This window comes from Sus scrofa, chromosome 13 (genome assembly GCF_000003025.6).
Source record: "Sus scrofa isolate TJ Tabasco breed Duroc chromosome 13, Sscrofa11.1, whole genome shotgun sequence".
Classification (NCBI taxonomy): Eukaryota; Metazoa; Chordata; class Mammalia; order Artiodactyla; family Suidae; genus Sus; species Sus scrofa.
The window spans coordinates 16,836,076-16,857,813 of record NC_010455.5 but is presented as its reverse complement, the minus strand read 5'-3'; the positions used below and the strand labels follow the sequence as shown (position 1 = coordinate 16,857,813).

The 21,738-nt window shown below is 43.7% G+C and overlaps 1 protein-coding gene across 1 annotated transcript in view; it reads right to left on the bottom strand.

The window, feature by feature from the left end:
* TGFBR2 (transforming growth factor beta receptor 2) overlaps nucleotides 1-21,738 on the bottom strand; it is a 91,459-nt gene that overhangs the window by 18,015 nt on the left and 51,706 nt on the right. The window contains exons 4-5 of the mRNA XM_021071493.1: nucleotides 9,016-9,815; nucleotides 7,221-7,362 (exon numbers count right to left, since the gene is read on the bottom strand). Of these exons, the coding sequence (XP_020927152.1) occupies nucleotides 7,221-7,362; nucleotides 9,016-9,815 (942 nt within the window). The remainder of the gene's footprint in view (nucleotides 1-7,220; nucleotides 7,363-9,015; nucleotides 9,816-21,738) is intronic.

The window sequence follows — 21,738 nt, the reverse complement described above, 5'->3', positions numbered from 1 at the left end:
TTTAAAGGTTTCAAATGAGTCAGACAGAGAACAGAGAAGATTCTTCAGAGATGGGATCCAACACCTCACTTTACAGCTAAGAAAACTGAGGCCACAGAGTGTTCTGGATTCCGGGAAGAGCATTCAGAATTCATACTGTATTACTGTTACTCTGATGAAACAGCTTTGCCTTTTTTGGAAGCTTTCATGCACTCTTTCTCTACTAAGCCTTTCAGTGAGTTCTCTCTCCTCCAAGCAGGACAAAGCTGGGGCAGCCCCAGATGGGAACGTGCCTGTCACAGATGTGATGAATGTGTCCCTCCCTGCCTTGGTGAGACCTCCCCACCATCTGACCTCAAGAAGGGGACCCTTATGGGGCCTGTCAAATGGTTATGGTTTGTGATTTCTAAACATGCTAGGCAAAAAACCACCAAAGAGCAGCCCTCTCCTCTGCTGCCATTATTTACTGCCTTTAAACCCAAACTTATGTACTTTCTGGGTTAAGATAAGTAGTGGGGACTGGTGGTGATGGAGGTGGGGAAAAATGAGACTGCTGCCCTTTCCTTTTGGTGTGCCTTTGATCAAATAACGTGAAGAACTGCAGAGAAAGCAAGTTAAAAGGTGAGTGGGGTAAGTTCAGAGAGTGCTATCTTTTAAAATAAATACAGTCTTTTAAAAGTTTTGGAAATGCCTCCCAGTGGGGCGGGGAGGCAAAGAGCTTAGAGAGTAAGGTTGAGTTGAGCACTTTAAAAAAGTACTAACAATATGCATCATAAGTAGGGGTATTATTAGTTGTGTTTGCCCCGGTGCTGTCATAAACCACAGATGAGGACTTGGAAAAGAGATGTCAACACTTTGTGCCTCAGTTTCCACATCTATAAAATGAAGCACAAGTGCCTGCCATCATCACTCAACACAGTCTTCCTCTGTATCTGAGGGAGGTTGGTTCCAGGGCCAGAAGCAGACACCAGTATCCATGGATGCACAAGCCCCATAACTGGGCCTTCTGTATATGCAAGTTTCACACCCACTATTCATGCATCCACGGACTGTAAATACAGTACACATCCACAAGTAGCCATATCTGTGAATATATAACCTCGGATGCAGGCTGACATTATACTACTTACTGTGCACACATGCTGGCCTGCCTCCAAGGGGGTCAGGCTGGCAACTGGGGTGCACCTTCCCAATGTGCCCCAAGGTTAGCCCTCAACCAGCGGCAGATGAGGTTGGAAGAATAACTCCAGCCTCCTTGAGCCAGGGTTGTGGTCCTGTGGTGCATGTGGGATCCCCAGCCAAATCGGCTGTCCTCATGGTGACCTGCCTGACAGCACACAGCTCATCAGCTCCCTCCTTTCCTGACTCACTACCTGTTCCTCCTCTCCCAGGCTTTTCCTCCCTCTCTTCCTACAGACCCCTCATCAGGTTCCGGGTCCAGGAGCCCGACCCACTGCCCATGGCAGGATCATCTGCCACACCAGGGTCCCTCTCCCCTGCTGCCTGCCTGCCTGCCAGGTGCTCGAGGGAGACTTTGACATCTCCTCGAGGGCCTCACACAACTTCTTTTCTAGGAAGCTTCTAGAGCTCACTGCTCTTCTTTGCACCCCTAGCCTGGCCTCCCTGCCGCCCCAGCCCAGGCCAGCAGCATCTCTTCTCATCTGACAGGAGGCTCTCAGGGGGAAGTCCGCAGTCTCCAGCTCCGGAGCTCACAGGGCTGGCTGGGTGGGAGGGGGCGCTCCTCCCCTGAAAGTCAGCATCTGGTCCACAGCTGCTGTTTTGATGGAGGTTCCAACATCACAGAGCCGTGGAGCTACTGGCAGTTTTCCCCAAAGCACAACCCTGACTTTTTTATCTGCCCTCCTCCCAAATTATCCTGCCTGGAAATGCAGGACAACACAGGCTGCAGTCCCAGGCTCTCTCTTCTCCTCTCCCACCCCGCTTTCTTTCCTCGTTTCCTTTGGATTCTTCTGCAGGTTTTGTCTGCCTCACAGGCTGCTGCCAACGGATAATAGCTCAGGAGCCCTCCTTGGGGCTGTTTCCCTCTTGTGAAAATACTTGCTCAGCTGGCTGCTGCATGTCTGCTGCTTGTCAAAGGCCAACAGGGCCAGGGCTTTGAAAGTTGGTCGGCCTGTGGGCCCGTTTGGCTGCAGCAACGTGAATACTATGCCCGCTCTGCTCCCAGAGGGGGCCCTGGAAGGACCACCTTCCTCCGCCTCCCACACGCCACACTCCACACAAACACTTGCACGGACACCAAACAAACATAAAGCCAGGACAGAGATTTCTTTGTGAGAGAGAACCAGTCTCCAGATTTGTCCTTGGAGGAAAGGCAGTTTCGTGACTTTTCTCCTTCTTTATAAAACAGTAACATTCCTGTCACCTCTTTCCACCTTGCTCCCTTCTCAAACAACCAGAAAAACCTTACTTTCTTGTTTTTCTTTTGTATATTTTCAGACAACTCAAGTATGTGAAATAACACCTATCAATACCTATCCCCTAATTCTGCTTTGTTTTTCTTTCCACAATCATCACACCCACCCCCACTCCTAAGTTATTATTTTACATCTATCTGTGCATTACTTGTCTTTCTAGAATATTAGATCTTCACTAGATACCCTGTCCCTTGAGGAAAGAAACTGTTTTTTTTCACTGCTATATCCTCAGCATGCCTGAATGATGCCTGCCACGAAGGAGGTACTCAATAAATATTGATGGAGTAAATGAATGAATGAATACGTTACCTTCAGAGAAACAAGGATAAGGAAGTTATCTCCAACTTTAAGGCAGTGAGGCTACAACATGCTACAGAATTTAATAGCCTTGGGATTCAGTTAACTGAGACTCACCCAGAGGAGAGAGGAAATCACCTGTGGGGAACTTTGAGAAGTGAAACCATAAAAAGTCTACAAACTATACATGCTGGAAAAGGTGTGGAGAGAAGGGCACCCTCCTACATGGTTGGTGAGAATGGAAATTGGCCTAGCCACTATGGAAAAAACACTATGGAGCTTCCTTAAAAAACTAAAAATAGAACTACCATATGATCCAGTGATCCTACTCATGGGTGTATATTCAAAGAAAACACGAATTTGAAAAAATACACGCACCCCAATATTCACTGAAGCCCTATTTACAATAGCCAAGGCATGGAAGCAACCTAAATGTCCACAACAGGAATGGATTAAGAAGATGTGGTACATAAACACAATGGAATATTATTCAGGCATCAAAAAGAATGAAATAATGCCATTTGCACCAACATGGATAAACCTAAAGATGATAATACTGAGTGAAGTCAGCCAAATATCATATGCTATCTCTTATGTGTGGAATCTAAAATATGACACAAACGAACTTATCTAAAATAGAAACAGACTAACAGACATAGAAAACAAACGTGTGGTTACCAAAGGGGAAAGTGGTGGTGGTAGGGAATAAACTAGGAATTTGCTATTAACATTATAAACCCTACTATATATAAAATACATAACCAAAAAGGACCTACAGTATAGCACAGGGAAATCTACTCAATACTCAATATTCTGTAATAACTATATGGGAAAAGAATCTGAAAAGGAATGGATATATGTAAATCTGTAACTGAATCACTTTGCTGTACATCAGAAACTAACACAATGTTATAAGTCAATTATACTCCGGTATAAAATATAAATTACTTTTAATGCTATTTAGGGCCACACTTGTGGCATATGGAAGTTCCCAGCCTAGGTGTCAAATCAGAGACACAGCTGCCAGCCTATGCCACAGCCACAGCAATGCCAAATCCTTAACCCACTGAGTGAGGCCAGGGATCGAACCCACATCCTCATGATACTAGTTGGATTGTTTCCACTGTGCTACAAAGGGATCACCCTAAATTAATTTTTTCTGAAAGTAAGAAAAAAAACAAGTCTGTTTCACCAGTAGCCAGCAAGATTCATTTTTGCTTTTTTGCTTTTTAGGGCTGTACCTCCAGTGTATGGATGTTCCCAGGCTAGGGGTTGAATCAGAGCTGCAGCTGCCAGCCTACACCACAGCCACAGCAAAACCAGATCCGAGCTATGTCTGCTATACCACAGCTCATGGCAATGCCGGATCCTCCCTCAACCCACTGAGTGAGGCCAGGGATTAAACCCACATCTTCATGGATACTAGTCAGATTTGTTTCTGCGTGCCCAACAGGAACTCCGACAGCAAGATTCTTGACGGAAAAACCTGTCCCTCCTACCTGTTGTAGGAAGGAACACATCCTAACTCCAGTCTTTAAAGTACCTTCCAAGAGACTCTTTAAACATAACAGTCTGAAATTCAGACTAAGCTACAAATCTGCCTTTAAGGTTTTTGAGGCTCACACACACAAAACTCAAAACAGAAAAACAATACTTTTAAAAGAAGGTAAAAGAAAGGGCTTGATATTTGAGTTCACACACCTAATCAAGCGAAGGGCAGTCTGTTGGACCAAAGTGAAGCTACACAACTAACTTTGACTTTTGCAGCCTGAGCGGAGATGGGAGAAACAGTACTGTGGGCTTACGATCAGACAAAATGAGAACTGGGATGGCCTCTTGCCGGTTCCCCAAAGCCATCTGTTCTTCTCCTAAAGGTTCGGAAAGGTTTTTTGAGACTAGTTGAACAAATGAGACCTGTTCCTTCCTTGGCCAAACTTGTTTATACTGCATCCCGTTTTAGTCCTCGTAAAAGCCGGTGAACTCAGCTCCTCCCTATTAGCTCGGATTCTTCCACACTCAGCAAATATCAACAGGAAAGGGCTTCAGTCATTGATAACCGTGGATGCAGGGAGTTCACATTGGGCCTTAAGCTGGCGGCAGAGATGGGGGGAGACAGACACGGTCTCTGGCTCATGTTTACACAATGAAGGGCTTGAAAGGCTAAGAGAGAGATAGAAATCTAGGTAAATCTCTTCTGACAGTGATAACAGCATCGTCTCTTAAACAACTCCTACGGGTCTGGTCTAAGTACTCATTCTGGAACTGTCAAAACTTTCATGCAGAAAATGATTCTCAGTGACTGAAACTTGGTAAAACAAATTTCACCATGCAAGGAAAAACTAAGTTACTTTTGGAAGAGCTGTGGGGGAAGACATTTCAGGCAGGAAACCAGAAAATAACAGAGTCAGCCAGACAGCAAGTGCTGTCCTTGTGCAGGGACCCAGGGAAACAGGGGATGGGACAGCAAAGCTGCCATCAGGAGGGGGTGACCCGGACCCCCCTGGAGGGTCCGCTAAGAAAGTTCTCGACAGGAGGAATTATCAGAGCTGGCAATGGTGCCAACCAGACTCGCTTGGAGCAAAATGCTGGGGAGGTTGGCCCAGTGACCAAAGCTGTTGTAACCTGAACAACTAAATAATATTGATGATATTAAATACCCACAGAATAAAAAAATACCCACAAGTCCATACTGACATAAATACAGAGGTAAGTGAATAAATAGCAGGGACTGGTGAGAGGAAGGACAGATATTTCTTAAGTAGAATATCACGAGTAAATGAAGAAGGGAAATGTTATAGTAATATCTGTCACTGGCAATAACTATTGATAGATCCTAAAATGAGCAGGTAAAATTATGATTAAAAAAAAACAGGGTTAGGGAGTTCCCGTTGTGGCGCAGTGGTTAATGAATTCAACTAGGAACCATGAGGTTGTGGGTTCGATCCCTGCCCTTGCTCAGTGGGTTAAAGATCCGTCGTTGCCATGAGCTGTGATATAGGTCGCAGACTCGGCTTGTATTCTGCGTTGCTGTGGCTCTGGCGTAGGCCGGCAGCTACAGCTCCGATTAGACTCCTAGCCTGGGAACTTCCATATGCATGCCGCGGAAGCAGCCCAAGAAATGGCAAAAAGACCAAAAAACAAAACAAAAAAAAACAAAAAACAGGGTTAGTATCCTGACTAAACAGGTATTTTGTCAAAGTACCTGCCCACAAGGTATGTATTAATTACAAATGGAAAAGGTAGTGTCTTCACAGGGAGAAGGTGTCACATGGAGACACCTTCACTGTGTGCTAAAATTGGACGAAAACTGACATCTCCTTCCCCATGTGACACCCTGAGAAGGGCACAAGGACATTTCTGTGTTGTTCTTGCCTAAAATAATGCACGGTCCCAATCTAATCATGAGAAGACATCAGAGAAACCCAACATGAGAGACCATCTATGACATAACTGGTCTGAATTCTTCTCAAGTGTCAAGGTCACAAAAGAAACACAGCCTGAGTCACTGCCACACACCGAAGGAGATGACTGAGGTGGCCGGCACGCTAAGGTCCCGTGGAATCCTGGAGTGGATCCTGTTCCCCATGGGTCGGGGCTTGAGAATCCGAGCAAGTCCTATAGGTCAATTAAGGGACTGATGTCCATTTCCTGCCTTCCACGGCTGTCCTTGGTTTAGGCAAGATGTTACTATGAGAGGAAGCTGGGTAAAGGGCATATAGGAACTCCCTGTACTACCCATGCAATGCTTCTGTGAGTCAGAAATCATTACAAAACAAAAGGTTAAAAAGAACACTGGAGTTAGCTTGGCTTGACTTAGCATCCAGCCAGGAACCGGCTGGGATACATACATTCCTAAGACGAGAACTAAGACCCATGGAAACCATTGAGAGGAGAGTCAGAACAAGATAAAGTGATGTAGACATCAGCTATTCTCAGCTCCAGGAAGATCAGGGGACAATACTCAAACAGTGACATCGCCCCCATGCCTCCGAAGAACACTGCATTCCTCAGGAGCCCCCTCTTCACTACATTTCTCAAAATCTAAACAAATGTATCAAACCAGTCTGCTTGTTTCTCCCTCCAAGGAAAGTTATATCCATAAAAGTAAATTTTGAGTCAAAGCCATTTCCTGGACCTTATAATTCTGAAAAAAACCTTGAAATACAAAAAGAAACAAAACTCAGATGCTTTTCTGAAAAGTGGAATTGATCTGAGAAACAGAAATAATTCTTATAAATATTACTAGTGTTCATCTCTTGCCAAAGATATAAATATCTGAGGAGAGATGGGTCAAGAGAAAAGTAATTATACTTCAAGAAAGGAGAGGCAACACTCTATGCTCCAAACCTGGCTTTCATTCTGGAAGGGCTGTGTCCTACCAGATCTCAATTGGCTCTCACTGCAGATTAACTCTTTTGTCTCCCTGGAATTGTGCTGAAGCAAAGGGCATGACATCATTTTGGAGGGCGTGTCAGGTACCAGGGTGCCATGGCGGTGGTCCATGCCTACCTCCCACCGCGTTGCAGCGAGACGTCATCTCCCAGAGCACCAGAGCCATGGAGTAGACATCCGTCTGCTTGAAGGACTCAACATTCTCCAAATTCATCCTGGACTCTAGGACTTCAGGAGCCATGTATCTTGCAGTTCCCACCTAAAGCAAAAGCAGACATTGAAGCCCATCACTGCATGCCAACTGCATGTCTCTTTTCAACATATAGCTGCTGTTTGTCCCCTACTTGGGTAGTTGGTCTTTAAAAGCACAGTGCTTTTACAAATAATGAGACCTGCACAGAAAAGCACAGTTTTTGTAAGTATTTTTTTTAAAGTAGGTGTTCTCTCCCTGAAAACCTGTTAAAGAATATCAAGAAAAAAAATGCCAAAATAAGGAAATACCAATCCCCAGAGCTGCTTTGTCTAGCCCCCTGACACATGTCATCCTATTATGTATATAATAACATCCCTGCAGAGAACCTGAGATGACGATGGTGATACTTTTGATATTTACTTTTGTTTTTGTAAATTAAATACATTTTCATTCTTGAAGCTTCAAGGTAGATGGTGAAAATAATAACTGCCATTAATTTTTTGCCACTTGAGTTCAATCTTCTTTGTGTACCCCATGGCATATTCTGATGTCCCCAGGATGTCGTATAATTTCATAAAATCTCTGCTAAATTGAATTGTATGAAAGTATTTCCATTAAAAGTCCAAACGTGGATCATTTTATAATTTTGATGGGTATGTCATGGGTATGCCATGTCGTTTTATTTGAATGATGACTGATATTCTGAAAATTCTGCAATACATAGGAAAAAAGAAAAAAACATATTTCTAGGGGAAAAAAAAAATTACTTGAATGTTTCATAATGCAGCATGTACAGACTGACTAAATAGCAATGAAGCCCTGCCTTGCCAAAGATCCAGGGAATATCTATCAGTTGATAATAGTATCCCAAATAATGTTTTTTATTGCAATGCATTAGAAAAAAAAATTCTTTTAATCAGTCATTGCATGACTCCTTACCCTGTGGCCAGTTAATCTGTTTCAACATGTTTACGTCAATACTGAATGTGCAGTCATGGACCCTGAGGGCTGCCTGAGCAGAGCCTAGAGGTTTCAAAAGCACATCTCTCCACTTGGCTAGAAGGGCAATATGCTCGCAAGACACCACTCTAATCCACAGCTGGTCCGGCATGTGAAACACAGGGCCAACTTTCATAAAGGATGATGGTAATTTTCGTCTGTTCCTAATAGCTCCTTAGCCAGAAAGGTTTTGGTTTTAATTTGAGATGTTTCAAAAGGGGAACTGTTCCTTCACCCCTCACTCACTCCACAAATACTCATTGATCACTTTCCCTGTTCAAGGCATTGTGCTGGGTGGGACCAAATGGATATGGATTTGGACTTCAAGGAAACTGCCTTCTAGAATGATAAAAAAGAAACCCATATAAGGACCAAGAGTACAGAGCAGAAAGGGCTGAGTACAATCCTAAGACCGGAGAAAAAAACAGATAAAGATACAGTACTAGCAGGGTTGGAAGCAAAAAAAAAAAAAAATGTCCAAATGGGAGAGACATGAGGATTGACTCAAGGAGAAAAAGCCCATCCTGAACTGGGAAGGATCTAGGAACAGGAAGAGAAAAGCTGTTGGTCGACAAAGGCTCCCTGGCAGGAGCATGGGACATGGCCAGGGTTAACTGCTCGCTTGGCTGGATCCCTGGACAAGTGTCTGAGCTCAGGGCTGATGGAGATAGCGGGGGCGGGGGGGGGAAGGACCAAGGGGAGGGAACTGAGCCACCCTACCTGCCCACTGTTGGCCAAGTCATCCACTGACAGAGTGGGGTCCAGCCGCAGGGAGAGGCCGAAGTCACAGAGGCAGCAGGTGAGGTCACCTTTGACCAGGATGTTGGAGCTCTTGAGGTCCCTGTGCACGATGGGCATCTTGGGCCGGCCGCACAGGGTGTGGTCGCTGTGCAGGTGTGCAATGCCACGGGCCAGCGAGCCGCCCAGCCTGCGGAGGTCCTCCCAGCTGATGACGTGGCGCGTCAGATACTCCTGCAGGTTGCCCTTGGCGTGGAAGGCAGTGATCAGCCAGTACTGCTTGCCCAGCTCTGTCTTGCGTTCCTCAGCTGTCAGGAACTGCAGGATGTTCTCGTGCTTGAGGTTGATGTCCGAGAAGATGTCCTTCTCTGTCTTCCAGGAGGCATACTCCTCATAGGGGAAGATCTTGACAGCCACGGTCTCGAACTGCTCAGATGTGTTCTGCCTCAGCTTGGCCTTATAGACCTCGGCAAAGCGCCCTTTGCCCACCAGGGTGTCCAGCTCGATGGGCAGCAGTTCCGTGTTGTGGTTGATGTTGTTGGCACAGGTGGAGCTGATGTCGGAGCGGTCATCCTCCAGGATGATGGCCAGGTGCTCACTGAACTCCATCAGCTTCCGCGGCTTCCCTGAGTCCCAGGATGGGCTCAGCTTCTGCTGCCGGTGGACACGGTAGCAGTAGAAGGTGATGATGACGGCGATGGCGATGCCTAGTGGTGGCAGGAGGCTGACACCTGTCACTTGGAAGATGACTAACAGCAAGTCGGGGTTGTTGGTGGCATACTCTGCAGTGGAAACACAGGAGAGAAGGAGTTGGTTCAGTGGGTGCACAGTGGAGGGAAGTGGGTCCACACCTTGGGCAGCATAGGTTTTACCATCTGCATAGCTTTTATGGATAACATATGGTAACTTGTATTCCTAGGATGGATGCTAGAGTGCCCTTGTCCAGTCTCCTCTGCCTCTGTGTCATCTAGTCAATGCCTCTTACTCTTCCCTCAAAACCCAACATCAACCAGAGAATTGTGCATGAGCAGGTCACATACCGTGGGACCTCCTTCCCTCACCTGACCTTTAAAAATGCTTTGCTGGCACTGCTCATAATTGCCAGGACATGGGAACAAACTGGATGACCACCAGCAGAGGAATGGATAAAGAAGATGTGGGAGATATATACGTGTGGGTGTGTATATATATAATCTATATAATTATGTAGTATATATATGTTATATTATTATAATAGTATTACATTATTATATATTATATATATAATGGATTATTTATCACCCATAAAGAAGAATGAAATAATGCTGTCTACAACAACATGGATCGACCTAGAGATTATCAAACTAAGTGAAGAAGTCAGAAAGCAAAATATCGTATGATATCAGTTATGGAATCTAAAATATGAGGCTGACAGCTATAGCTCCAATTGGACACCCAGCCTGGGAACTTCCATGTGCTGGGGGTGCGGCCCTAAAAAAAAAAAAATATATATATATATATATATATATATGATACAAATGAACCTATTTATGAAACAGAAACAGTCTGACATTGAGAACAGGCTTGTGGTTGCCAAGAGGGAAGGCAGTGTGGGAGGAAAGGAGTGGGAGTTTGGGATTAGCAGATGCAAAGTATTACATACAGACTGGATAAGCAACAAGGTTCTACTATGTAGTACAGAGAACTATATCCAATATCCTCTGATAAACTATAATGGAAAAGAATATGAAAAAGAATATATATATATATATATATATATATATATAACTGAGTCACATTGCATAAACTTAGTATAACTGAGTCACATTCCTGTAAAGCGGAAATTAACACAACATTGTAAATCTATTATACCTCAATAAAAACACTTTGCTGAAAACCCTCCAGAAGTTTGTGGTTTTGGGGGGCATGAGCCACCCATTTTCCTTGCACAGTCCTTCCTCTGCTCCAAAAAGCAAACAAAAAACAAAAAACCACAAACTCAGCCTAAGTGTCATTCCCTAAAGGAAATCTAGGAAAACCTGGGAAAATGTTCCATTTTATACATTTTCATAGCACGCCACCTTTTCCTATGTAATGAGTGAGCACAATTTGATTTAAATAACTACAACTCTACTTTTTGGATTCCTATCTCTTTCCCTACTTCCCCATCACTGGCCGGCTGAGAGCACCACACTGGCAGGGACCATGTATTTCTCCTCTAGGACCATAACCAGTGCCTACAAGTATTCAGGCATTGAGGAAATGGACAAAGCATTTACTGAGTGCTAACTAAGCACCAAACACTGCACGAGGCTTTGGGAATATAGAAAGAATGACGACTCCTGCCTCCCAAATGCTCACATACATGCTACCTGGTGAAAATAAAGACACATGGTCCTGCCGTTGTCTCTGCTCTTTTCCAAACTCCAACATGGCCTGTTCTGATCAATATCCAGGCTACCATGAAACATCAGCTCTGAGCCTGTTGGTTGGGGGAGTGGAGTCTGTAGCAAGGGTAAGGTCTCTTTGGAAGTTGGTTGCCTGACTAACATTATCCACCCAGTGTTTCACTTTTCAGCATCACGTGATTCGTAGCTTCACAGAACAGAATCCTTAGTGGCAACAATGGACTCATTAGTGAAAGAAGTTAAAGAAGAGCAGCCAGTTTCCTGCCTTCCACCACTGAAGCAGGCCCTGTGGGTGCTGGAGGGGAGCCCGCAGCACCAGCTACATCACTCCAGGGTCGTGTTCCTCTAACTCTGATTCGAGAGCTGGTCTTGATTGGCTCTGGTTGGCTTTCTTCTGGGAAGGAAGAATGGGGATGGAGGTGGGCGGGGAGAGGTAGCTCAGGTAGTTCAGGGAGAGCTTTCTGCTCACCTGTCTCCACTGGACATGGAGGCCGAATTGTATTGTTTTATGTCATTCATTTTCTCTCAGAGGTGCCCATTAAGGAGAATTCCTCAGAAACGAGATTCTTTCATTAAACACAGCTTTCCTGAGGCCCTACTAGAGGATGGCACAGCCCTCAAAGCGGGGGTGACCCAGCAGAGGAGTCAGGATGTGTCTACACCTGCCTGGGGACATCCAGCAGTCTGGGCTGGGAGCAAATGCATGCGCTCATGTACGGTGGAGTGTGGGAAAGACGGAGAAATGGGATGGTGCCGTGGCGAGGACTGTCATTGAGCTGGCCAGTGAAGGACAGGAAGCAGCCAGTGACAGCAGAGGGAATGTTATGTGAGGAAGTAAGAATAACGAATCTGCCTGAGGATGAGCAAGAGAACCATACTGAACACTGGGCACACAGGAATCGAAGGAGGAGTTTAGGTAGATGGTTTGGACCCAGACAGAGGTGTGTGAGGAAAAAAAGGTGATGACATAGAATGGAGATCACCTCTCAAAGGGAACCCATTACCTAAACGGTATTTGGTGTCATCACTTAACGAAGCACAGTGAGAAACAAAGCTGGTAACACGTCAACTGGGAGTGTCTGGGTTCAATACTATCACTACCTATTCTAAATAAGTTCTAAGGGTAAGTGGCACCTTCCACAGACCATATATTCTAAATGAAAACCTTAGGTCTTATGTCTATTTGATGCTTGAAAAGTAACCCCTGAACATCAGAATTTCAGCAACCAATTATTTTGGAGAAAGATATATTAGTGTTTTAAAAAGATATGGAGGAGTTCCCATCCTGGCCCAGTGGAAAAGAATCTGACTAGGATCCATGAGGACACAGGTTCAATCCCTGGCTTCACTCAGTAGCTTAAGGATCCGGGGTTGCCATGCGCTGTGGTGTAAGTCGCAGACGCTGCTCGGATCCCACGTTGCTGTGGCTGTGGCATAGGCTGGTGGCTACAGCTCCAATTCGACCCCTAACCTGGGAACTTCCATGTGCCATGGGTGAGGCCCTAGAAAGCAAAAAAAAAAATAATAATAATAAAGAAAAAAAAAAAAAAGAAAGAAACCATTTGGTGACTGAATCTTGAAAGCCTAAATCCTCAGTCACACCGACAGGATTGAATAGGACCAAGGATGAGTGGGACCAGAAGCTGAAATGAGATGGGACAAAGCAACTACAGGAAAGATGGGAACTGAAGAAAAACAGAAGTTCTCGTGAGAAGTGGGGGTGGTCCCTGATGCAGGGAGGTGGGGAGGGAGTGGGGTGGGGGGGAGAGTTCCAAGGATTCACCAAGAGCCAGCAGAGGAGCCCTTATCCTGCGGGTCTGTGTGGCTCTTCCACGCCACCAAGCTCTCTCCCTAGCAGTGAGCCCAAAGTTTCCTTTAATAATTTTGAAAATTTCCAACCAAATGCGTCCCATGTAGAGAAGCCAAATTGAGGTGCAAATGAGCTATTTGCAAATGTCAGAATCTTAATATTTTTTAAGGACAAATGTCAAAGATAAATGTGAGTACGCCACAAAAAAATACAGACTGGCAGAAAACCTCAGGGGGAAATTCCATGGCATAGGTTCCTCTTGAGTGACTGAAAAGTAAACAAGTTGCCTAATCACACACACACACACACACACGCACGCACGCACGCACGCACGCACACCACATACACACGCACACCACAATGAAAAGAGGTCGCTCCCAGGGTCTTTCAAGTCCTCAGGCCCAAATTCAATACTAGTTGCTAAAAGAAACTTGAAACTGAACCTCTATAATTCATTAATTTTTTAAAAAAAATTACATAGTAAAAAAGATATTAAGGTCAACAGTAAAACTGCCTATGTATGTTGGTTCGTGCATCCTAATAAAAACCAAGTCAACATAGCTGAATTTGAAAGATAGGCTTTTACTTTAGTATTTAAATTAATTCTGCAATTTCTCTCCTCAATGAAAGAGTTTAGGGACAATTTTACCAAGATACTAATTTATCCAAGCAACAGAAAGGGATCTAGATGCTCTTTTTCCATCCACCTCGGTGCAGTGGTGAATACCACAGGACAACCACAGAGATGCCTGAAGCTGGCAGTGACTCTAACCACAGAGATTTTCACAAGCCAACATGTTCATCTAAAGCAACAGGATATATATGCAGCTGGCCGAGATCCACAGAAGGAAACTGTGCTCGAGAGAGATATGCTTGGGGGAAGGGAGAATTTCCTGTCTCAAGTCATTACATGAACTGTAATATTTAAAAGCACAGCTTCATTTATTGAGAACCTGCTAAATGCCAAGCACTGTGTTTCACATGGATTATTTCAAACCCTTGCAGCCACACTGCTTGATCTGTATCATCACCCCTGTTTCACAGAAGTGTAGAGTGGGGTCATGGTCATGGCGGGGGCAGGGGTGGGGGCTGGCATGGCAGTTAGTGGCGAGCTGGAAGGGTGGTTTAACTTAAGAAGGATGCTTATAGAAGCTCCCAGGATCTTCAGCCAACAGAGGGCTCACCAGGAACATTTTAAAAAAGGACAAGATGACAGACCTGAAGGAAAGAGAAAGTCAATAGTTGAAATTGATGGAATAGAAAACAATGATACAAGAAGAAGAAATCAACAACACCCCAAATGAGGTGTATAATGACCTATACAAGATGCAAACCTCAGGGAAATGGATATGGAGCAAAAGGCAGAGGCCCCCAAGGAGGCACAATCACAGGCATAATAGCTAAGATTCAGAGGATCTGAAAAACTTTTTGCCAATAAGTTTGAAAACTTAAGCGATATTGGTCAAAGTCCTAAAAGTTTTTATGTGTAACTCACTAAAACCAATCCAAGAAAAACCTGAATAATGCTATGCATATTAAAGAAATTAAGTAGTTCAAAATCCTCGTACAATATAACCCTAATTTTTCATTCCCTCTAAAGCCTTTTACCGTCAAATTTCTCTTCTTGGTATTCATGACTGAACATACATGTCAGAATTTGATTGTTGTAGAACTGTCCACCCCCCAAAAACATCCAACAATAAAAATGCCAGTAGAATCCTTACAAAAATGTTCAATCAGAATCCAAATAAGTGGGAACCATCAGATAAATCCAGAATGTGCCTCTACGAAATCAGTGGCCCACCTGTTTCAAGTCAAAGTCACAGAAAAAACAAGAAACAATGAAGAGGCAAAATAACCAAATGCCATGCGTGGTCCTTGACTGGATCCCAAATGTGCACAGCAGCAGCCTGAGAGTGATGGGGAAGTTTGAATATGGACTGTAACACACGCTCACACACAAATGAGAAGGTGGTAAACTGTTAACACGTGATAAGCAGAGAGAGGGGAAAGGGGCATAGAGGGACTCATTGTTCCATTCTTTCAACTTTTCTGCAAGTTTAAATTTTTTCCAGTAAAAATTGGGAAAAAAGTAGCCAAAAACATTTGAGCAACAATGTTCCCCTCAAAGCCCCTAAACATGCCAGTCCCAGCTGAGGCTGAGAGCTACCAAATTTTCAAGAAACAGGTCGCTTCAATTTTCACAAACTCTACCAGTGACTAGGAAAACATAGCACAGCTCCTTCATTCTTTGAAAACAGGACAACCCAAGAAGATAAGAAGAATGTAAGAAAAGTAAAAAACAATCCACTCATATACCATGATTTTAAAAATGAATTCTGGGAAGTTCCCTGATGGCCTAGTGGGTTAAGGATCCAGTGTTGTTACTGCTGTGGCGCAGTTCTCCGTCCCTGGCCTGGGAACTTATGTCTGCCATGGGTGCAGCCAAAAAACATGAATAATAAATAAAAATGATTTCAAAATGAATTCTAAATCCCAAATTCAGCAGTGGATATAAATTAAAAAACAAATACACAAGGAAAACAAAACTGATCACATTAATAATTTGACTATATGATCAATTCAGCAGATTCAGAGAAAGTGTATAATAAAGCTTCCATAGGAATATGTACCAACAATCTTCAGCAAACCTTGTTCAAATCAGGAAACTTTTTTTTTTTTTTTTTGCTTTTTAGGACTGCACCTGCAGCATATGGAGGTTCCCAGGCCAGGGGTTGAATCGGAGCTATAGCTGCCTGCCTACACCACAGCCACAGCAATGCGGGATCCAAGCTGTATCTGTGACCTACACCATAGCTCACCACAACACTGGATCCTTAACCCACTGAGTAAGGCCAGGAATGGAACCCATGTCCTCATAGATGCTATTTGGGTTTGTTACTGCAGAGCCACAATGGAACTCCTGAATTGGGAAACTTTAAATGTATTCCTTTGAAAATCAGTTCAGAGAGATCTCTAGTGGCACAGCAAGTTAGGGATCCAGTATTGTCACTGCAGCAGCTTGAGTTGCTGCTGCGGCTTGGGTTCAATCCCTGGGCTGGGCACTTTAGCATGCCGCAATGTGGCGCAAAAAAAAAAAAAAAAAAGAAAAGAAAGAAAAAGAAAAGAAAAGAAAGAAAGAAAGACTAGAGAACAGTTCAGGCACTAATGCTAACTACAGCTATTTCTATGTACCATGAATTGCAGATCCCAACCAGCATAGTAATCTGGTAGAATGTGTGGTACCAGATAAAAAAAAAAAAAAAAAACAAAAAAAAACAAAAAAAACATGTATGCATCCATAGTCTCATGTCACCTGGTCCTTTATACCTGATCTATGTTCCCTCATCTTTAAATGTCATTGCACCAAAAGAAGAAAAAAAAAAATGTCATTGCACCAGCTTATCTACTATACAAACAGGTCCACTGATAGGCGGTGGCTTTTCTGATGATTTAATCTATATGTAAGGGATGGTTTAGTATTAGAAAGACAAGAAATTCTCAATATTAAAAGCACACTTACTTTCAGTCAAAACCCCTATACTTTCCAGAGAGACTAACACAAAATACATTTAAAAAAAAAACCCAACCAACCAACCAAACAACCAAAAAAACAGCTTATTTGAGGATTTTTATCCCAAGTCTTTGCGATAGCCTGGAATCCTCTCTCTGTACAACACTGTGTTTGCTTCCTAGGGTTTAAGGTCACTTACTCTCTTGAAATGATTTAGCAGGATATTGCACAACAGTGGCTATATTTCACATCCTGAAGTCCCTGCAGCTCTTGGAAGGGGGCTGCTCCTGAGCTCCCTAAGACTACAATCTAAGTAATGTACTTTCATGTTATTACTTCTTTAACCTCTAAATGAAGACACCACGTTGAGCTGAGAACCCATTTCATAATTTTTCTCAATGTACACAGAGAAGCTGCCTTTTTTTGAGAATTTGAATGAAAAAAATACTTCTAGATTCAAATGGGTAATATTTCATCAGGCAACAAAGTCTGAAGAATAATCAAAGTACATTCTGCGAGTCAAAAATTGAGAAACACCATTCTGAATATTTAGAAGTGTGTAAGTTGGTTTTTAAAACCTGGGGCTCTGATCTTAGACCCAGCTTTGCTATTTCCTGTGTGACTGGGGGGTCTCAGCTTCCTACCTGTATCATGACGACAACCCAGAACCATACCCCCTGGGTTGCAAGGCTTAAAAAAGACAGTGTTTGTCAAGTACTTAGGTGTTACACCTTTAAGATAGAAAGTGTTCAATAAATGTAAGTTGCTATGATTTTATGATAGACTTTTTCTTTTAAAATGGTTTAATTAATAACGTTTCATCGATTTCCCACCAGGAAAAAAAAATCTCAACCAAGTAAAGAAGCATTTAAAGTATCTCTAGGTATGTGGTCTGATTGCAGTGGGCTTTGCTTTTTTTTGTAGCATGTTGTGTGATAATGCTGATTTTAGAGAAACCTTTTCCCTCATGACTCTGAGAGGTGCAGGATGAGTTTATCACAACCTTGTCAAAGATGAATTTAACACAGCATATACTGAAGAGTCTGAAGTGAAAACACAGAAAGAGAGAAGAGAACCCTCTTACACTATTGGTGGGAATGTAAATTGGTGCAGCCATTATGGAGGCCAGCATGGACGTTCCTCAGAAAACTAAAAATACAACCATAGGATCCAGCCCCACTCCTGGGCATATATCCTGCGAAAACCACAACTAGAAAAGATACATGCACCCCAATGTTCACTGCATCACTATTTTCAATAGCTAAGATGTGGAAGCAACCTAAATGTCCATCAGCAGAGAAATGGACAAAAATGTGGTACATGTATAAGTGCACTGCTACTGAGCCATAAAAAGAATGAAATAATGCCATTTGCGGCAACATGGATGGACCTAGAAATGATCTCACTAAATGAAGTCAGAAAAAGACAAATATCATGTTACCACTTAGAAGTGGAATCTGAAAAAAATGATACAAATGAACTTATTTACAAAACAGAAACAGACTCACAGACAGAAAACCATTTATGGTTACCAAAGGGGGAAGGCGATAGGGAAGGGATAAATTAGGAGTTGGGGATTAACAGGCAGACTCTACTATGTAACAGATAAACAATAAGAGCATAATGTTCTACAGTATGGCACAGGGAACTATACTCACTATTTTGTAATAACCGATAAGGGAAAGGAAACTGAAAAAATACATATCTAGTGTTTCATATACATATTCAGTTATATATCTGAATCACTTTGCTGTGTCTGACCCTAACACAAGACTGTAAATCAACTATACTTAATTTAAAAAAAAAAAAAAAAAAAAAAGAGTAGAAGGCTATGGAGGGAATCAGTCTGGCTACACTGAGAGAAGGGAGACAGGTGCTTTTTGGCTGTTTGGTTTGGATTCCATTTTCCCAGAGACATAACTCAGTTTTACCACATGTCTAGTGAAGCTGGACCTGGTTATAATAAAGACAATGATGAAAGTGAACAAAAGTTACTGATATCCTCTAAACATTCACTGTCTATGTTCCAAGTATATTCTTTCAACATACAAAGAAAGAGTTACTGAGTCATAGCCCCGGCCAGGCACAGACATGCTGGGATCCCTGTGGGAAAGACAGAGGACCTTAAGGAGCAAAGCAAATTGCCTCTTTATTCTGTCACACCCCACATCCTATCAGCTTTCCTCTGTCCTTGCCCCATCTCCGTCTCACATGCACACACCCCAATCCATCATACTACATATATACTTTCTAACTCGAGAGTTACTATGTATAAACCTTCTATCTTCAGAGTTGCAATATTTTGCATATTTTCTGCATCTTTAAAAATATCCGTGGCATGGCACAACAAGAATCTCTTGGCAACCTGCTATGCCAAGTGTGTCCCCAGATCAGCAACATCAGCAAGCATCCCCTGGGAACGTACTGGACATGCAGAGTCTCAGCCCTCTTTTACACAGCTGCATCAGAATCTGCATTTGGCCAAGTTCTCTAGGTGATTCATTTACAAAGGAAGTCTGAGAAGCATGGCTTCAGCAAACATAGACCAAGTCCCTTAGGATTCTGCCAGAGTCATTTCCCTCTTACAGTGAAAATTCGTGGTGGGCTTGTTTGCAAAGCCCTCATACAATCGTATTCAGTGCTAGCCAATGAGAAGACGGTCCAAGAGAACATTCTAGCCAATTAACTGCAGGAGGAGTGCAGAATGAGATATAATTCCCCATCCATCATCTCTAGAAAAAGCAAACAATTAAATTCAGGCAAACAATAAAAAATCATTTTAATTCAACAACAGAAGGACAGTGGCTCACTGGGCATGCAGGGCTTAATTTAACTTCCAGCATATGGACAGCACTGTGTGACATTCTAGACAGACTTCCTTTGAGACTATTTTTCCCTAAATAATGGAAGGATTCTTCTTTCCAGTCCATTTGATTATTTTATTCTAAATGCACCTACTTCAAAACTAAGCTATTCACATCCCATTCCAGTCTCCTTTACATTAGTTCCCCCCTGCCCCCAATGAAAGGGCCTGACGAGTAGCCTAACCCAGTATGCCAACCTCTTCTGGAATATTCCTGAGAGGCACAGGGAACTCCTGGCAGAAATGCCCTAACAGAAGGACTCTGCTCCTCTCTAAGTCACCCCATACTCTAATCCCAAAAGAGAGAGTTGCAGACCTATTAGGATAAAGTCTAAACATTGGGATGTTTTGAAACATATTCCTGGAGTTCCCCGGTGGCTCAGCAGGTTAAGGATCTGGCATTGCCACTGCTGCGGCGTGTGGGATGGTTCTATTCCTGGCCTGGGAAATTCCATATGCTCTGGGTGTGGCCAAACTGTATACATACATAAATAAATAAAACATATTCATTACAAGAAGTCAAATATGGCCCTCCTGTAAGTCCAAAGCAAAAGACCACATGAAGATTCTCTTCCATGGGATGGGAGCTCTCAAACTGCTGTGGGCATTTAAGCCGTTTCCCTAAATCATCTCTTTTTCAGGTTGAATATCTCTGTTTTCTTCCATCACCCCGAGAAAGACCTATTTATCAGACTCTGAAGCCTGACATATTTATCAGACCCTAAAATCTGCCTTCCCAGCCCAGAGCAGGCACCCATAACAGGCCGGGTCCCTTTTCTAAGTATAAAGTAATCTGTTCTCTGAAATTGTTCTGGCTTTGCCAGCTTCTCTGTGATGTTTCTCCAGACCCAGCTCTGACACTTGGAAGGTAATCAGTGTAGACCAGTGGGGCTCAGCACTCTTCCCAATGAGAGCAGATTCGGGGTCATTCCCATGTTTCCTTGTGATTCTCTCCATCAGGTCCCCCCACTTTCAGAATGACCTTAGCTCACCTCTGAACCCCCTGGGTCTTTATCACATGAGCAGATGCCAAGCAGGCTTCCTGATAAGCTGCTCCGCTGCCATCAGTCATGTCAACTGAGAGGCCTGGCTTGCTGGCTGTCACTTCAGGCAGTTAGACCTGAACCCTCCCATTGCCGTCAGACACTCCTTCCCCTGTGCTGACCGTACTTCCCACATGAGGAGAGAGCCTACAATGTGCCAGGCTTTGCCCAGGACACAAGACCTGTCTAAGGAATGTCTGTTCTCCATGGGCAGAGCCTGGGCCTGACCTGTGCTCCCGGGAGCAGGAGTCTTTCATTCCCTGCTCCATGTTCTGGGTTTCTGATCGCTAACGGAGCCTGGGCCTTGTTATGATCTCCCAGCTGCCCCGATTCTTTCATTCTTTTCCTGGCTGCCTGTCTGGATCCCATCTTCCACCCTGTCTAGGGACCCTTCATGGTTTCAGGAAACCTGAAGGCAGAGAGAGCACACTTAAGTTATTCTAATATCTTCTCCAAGGTGGACTAGACTACTTAGAAAAAGCACATCCATTATGCATGTTATCAATACCTGTCAGGTCACCAAAACACCTCCTGTCTTCTCTCTGGCTCCACCTGAACCACACACACTCTGGTTGGTTTTCTGGCACCCAAATTCTGTCATCCCATCTCCCAGTCACACAGCCAGATGGCAAACACGTCTGTCCTGAATGTAGAACGTCACCAGCTCTAAGACCTCAGATGCCTAGTGAGGGAGACCCCTGGCCTCCTTCTCAAGCCACTGCCTGCAAAGTGTGGAAGGCACAGTGATTTGCCTCTTAAGGAATCCTATTATTCCCCAGAGAGTGGGGGGGGGGAAATGCAGGTGTGTGTGTGCTTGTTTTTCTCCTCCTCTAACCTGGAGAGCTGAATTTGGCTACTTCCTGTGGTGGTTGCTATTCTTTAATTGTTGCCATCCTGTTTCAGGCTATATGAGGAACACGATGAAAAATAGAAAAAGATTTGGCAGAACAAACTGTCTTGAATCCAGTGGTTTCTAACACTGGCTGCATATTAGAAGAGCTTGATGAGGGTTTTGTTTTTTTTTTTTTAATCTGGACACCAGGCCCCAGACCAATTAAATCTGAAACTGCAGGACTAAGACCTAGCTA